Source organism: Saprolegnia diclina, assembly GCF_000281045.1.
Source record: "Saprolegnia diclina VS20 unplaced genomic scaffold supercont1.49, whole genome shotgun sequence".
Classification (NCBI taxonomy): Eukaryota; Oomycota; class Saprolegniomycetes; order Saprolegniales; family Saprolegniaceae; genus Saprolegnia; species Saprolegnia diclina.
In genome coordinates, this window is record NW_008246116.1 from 203,397 (window position 1) to 206,924 (window position 3,528).

Here is a 3,528-nt window from a genome sequence, read left to right on the forward strand (position 1 = left end):
ACACTGCTTAGAGCTCTGCAAGTGCCATTATGAGAACACATCGACGGGTTCTTCGTATCGCCTTGCGCGGAGAAGCTGCAGAACATCGTGTTTGCAAATGACTGGAAGCAGCCCAAGCTTCGCATATCAAAGAAAGAGGTTGATACATGTCTCGTTAGTTCGTGTCAGAGGCTCGGAGCGCCTCGAGCATACCACGACGTCGTGCCTGGACCTATCCTGGTACACTGAATGTCCTCGCCAGCAATGGTCAACACAACACGAGTTGAAACAGAGTTTGAAACAGCTGGTTGGGTGTGGTAAGACTCTGTAAAATACCGGTAAGCTGTTCTGTGGGCTCGACCAGCTGGTTTCGTTACCAGACCGTGGGTGAGTCGGTGGTTTTTCGACGCGAAGCATCATGGTCGGGGCATGGCTGACGTCCGCGAGGCAATGGTGGCGGCCCAACGCATGGAAGTACGTCGGCGCATGCGACCGACCCTCTCATGCCCGCTGGCGTAGGCTCGTTGTCGCGATGGTCCTCTACCACGGCTGGAACCACGCCGTCTTGGTCTTCCGCGCGTTCACACTGCTTCGCCGGCGCTTCCCGCAGCACTCGTACTTCCGCGCGCTCTGGTCGTCGTGCATCTACATCCTCACAGTGCAGCTCGGCGAGATTGGCAACGTGGCGTTTGGCGTGAGCCAGCCGCGGCTCGTGCGCCGGACGCTCGCCTCGTCGCTGCGGCTGCGCACGAACGACTTCAAGTACGGTCCGCACGAACGCCACGCGCTCGACCTCTTTGGCACGACCAAGGACGCGTCATCGATATCGCGGCCCGTCGTCATCTTCATCCACGGCGGCGCGTGGGCCATGACCAACAAGTTCCACTACGCGGCGGTGGGGCAGGAGCTCGCCAAGCATGGCATCCTCACGGTCGTCGCCAACTACCGCGTCTTCCCGCATGGCGACGTCGAAGACATGCTCGAGGACCTCTCGTCGATCGTACACAGAATCGTCCGAGACCGAGCGAGATGACGACATGTGCGCTTCTTGTAGGTGCAATGGACGGTCGACAACATTGCGTCCTACGGCGGTGACATTGGCAACATTACGCTCTCGGGGCACTCGTCCGGTACGTTCTTTGTTTTAGCAAAAGGACTAGAGGCGTATAGTAGGAGCCCACGTGTCGTCGCTTCTTCTCCTGCAGTCGGCGCGGCGCATCGCGGCCAACATTCCCCAGGTAATTCTCACACTTTGCCGCATGTCAACAGCACCAAAAGCACATAGAAATTTGAAGCCGCCAAGCACATCAAGACCTACGTGGGCTTGAGCGGCCCGTACGACATGGACGACCACTACGCCTTTGAAGCGGGCCGGTCGATCGGGCCCTTCCGTGGTACGCTGTCTCCCCGCATACGCAGAGATCGACAACATATCGTCTGCTAGCCCACGCAATCTCGCCACTGCATCCGTCGATGCACGGGCGCAAGCACTTTGGCTCGTTCAGCACACCGCAGCTCGTCCAGCCGGGACTCAAGTTGCCGCCGCGGATGCTCTTGTATCATGGCATCGACGATGTGGTGGGCTAGATCAAAAACGTTATTCCCGTGTTGATACTAGGAATGGTGTAGGTGGTGCCGCTGAGCGCAACAGTCAAGCTCGCCAAGAGCTTGGTACGCTGTCGATCACGAGCTTGGTGACTCATGGATACTGTGTAGCGGGACGCGGGAACGGCTGTGGATGTTGTCGAGCTGCCGTGCGGCCACGTGGAGCCACTCTTGGCGCTCATGGGCGAAGACGCGGCGCTGAAAGAGGCCTTCTTTGCGTCGTTTTTGCCCGTCGTGCGACGCCCCCGCTGGCCGCTGCCGAGCAAACTGTAGACATTGTATACATTTTCACTCGACGTTTGAGCTTGTTGAATCGTATGTTGATATATTGAAACCAAGGCTGAGCTTTTGATGTCTTGTATATGAAAACCGAGCTGATGAACAACGAGCACGCTTTGCGTCCCGCGCCCGCCGATCGTAGCAACGACTCGTGGTGCGCTTCTGCACTTGCCTGTGGCTCGTATAAAGTCGTAATACGAAGCACCCCTGAGACCCTAGCCTTTGGCGCGGTCAAAGTGAGTATCCCGAGCTGTTGCGAGACGTTATCGACGGTGGTGGCGTCAGGTGGTCGCAGACGGTGGGTCACGCGAGCTTGGTGCAGGTCACCAGCAATGACGCGCGCGGTTGTGCTCGTCTTGGCGGACTACTGTAGTGGTGACGACCACACCGCAAGGTAGCGTAAATAATTGTAGAAATTACAGTGTATCTAGGCGGCATTGGCCATAAAGCGAGGACGCAATTTGGCCCAAAAACCGAGCTTCTTTGGCGCTGCTGTCGGTGACGCCAGCCACGATGGCGTTGGCCCATGTTGGAACCACGGATCCTGCAGCAGCTCGGCCGCCGTCGCGCGCTTGGCCGGGTCGACTGTGAGCATGGCCTCGAGGACACGGCGGGCATTCGCCGAGAGCCGGCCGCTCTTTTGCGGCGGGTACGGGACCGTCGACGCATGAGTGAGCCCGTGCAGCGTCTCGAACGACGTGCCAAACGGAAGGCGGTCAAACACGAGCGTAAACATGACAATGCCCGTGGCCCAAATGTCAACTGGCGTCCCATACGGCTGTGCGTGGGCGACTTCGGGCGCAAGAAACCCGAGCGTGCCGCACGCCCGCGTCAACGCACTGGGTGCATATGTGGCAAATCCGAAGTCGGCGAGTTTGACGGTATTGTGGTTGTCAAACAGGATGTTTTCGAGCTTGATGTCGCGGTGCACGAGGCTGCGCGCGTGGCAGTAGGCAAGTGCGCTCAAGACGCCATAGACCACATGACGCACGTCGTCTTCGGCAAAGCGCCGCTGGTACTGAAACCGGTTGAATAGGTCGCCACCGGACAGGAGCTCGAGCACGACACAAGGGCCGTCGGTAGCCTCAAAACATTCAGTGCATCGGACAATGTTGGGGTGGTCCAGCGACTGAAGCAGCGCGGCCTCAGCGGTTGCGGCGGCGTCGGCATTGGTGAGCACTTTGATGGCAACTTTGGCGCCAGACCGGCGATGCTCGGCTTCGTGAACGATCGCCGAGCCGCCGGTTCCGAGAACGCGGCCGAGACGGTACTTGGTGCTGAGCGACGGGCGTCGACGAAGCGAAAACGACGGTATCGAGAGGCGAGGACGCGTCATCGGAGCTTCTGGCATCGTACAAAGTTGTCGAATGAGAGAATGGGACGAGGAACTCGACGATGTCGCGGGCCAATGAAACGCCCGCAAAACGATCTTTTCGTCGAATTGCGCGATATGATTGGCTGAAAAATCGAGGAAACAACGACACCAAACCTCACGTGTTGGAATTTTGTCGTCAATGGGACATGCTTCGACACTCGATGCCTTTGTGTTCAACGAGTTAAATACATAGAGATACTGGAGTGGACAAGCCGAGTCCAACTGTTTCCTTGAAACACTGCATTGAACGCCTGGAAGCAGTGTTGACTGGATGACGACGACGAGTCACT

At 58.0% G+C, this 3,528-nt stretch overlaps 2 protein-coding genes across 3 annotated transcripts; one reads left to right on the forward strand and one right to left on the reverse strand.

Annotated features, from left to right (window-relative positions):
• Positions 1–315: 315 nt before the first annotated feature.
• Positions 316–1,930, forward strand: SDRG_12391. Of its 2 annotated transcripts, XM_008618461.1 has the most exons (8): positions 316–453; positions 499–979; positions 1,034–1,109; positions 1,153–1,217; positions 1,265–1,373; positions 1,424–1,557; positions 1,609–1,650; positions 1,696–1,930. In XM_008618461.1, the coding sequence occupies exons 1-8, from the start codon at positions 398–400 to the stop codon at positions 1,855–1,857; spliced, it is 1,125 nt and encodes a 374-aa protein (XP_008616683.1). In that variant the 5' UTR covers positions 316–397; the 3' UTR covers positions 1,858–1,930. The 2 variants fall into 2 exon arrangements, with proteins under 2 accessions (XP_008616683.1, XP_008616684.1); XM_008618462.1 differs by having other exon boundaries at positions 1,609–1,930.
• Positions 1,931–2,258: 328 nt separating this feature from the next.
• Positions 2,259–3,257, reverse strand: SDRG_12392 (CAMK protein kinase). The gene has a single exon (XM_008618463.1). The coding sequence runs from the start codon at positions 3,212–3,214 to the stop codon at positions 2,291–2,293; it is 924 nt and encodes a 307-aa protein (XP_008616685.1). The 5' UTR covers positions 3,215–3,257; the 3' UTR covers positions 2,259–2,290.
• Between the last annotated feature and the right edge of the window lie 271 nt (positions 3,258–3,528).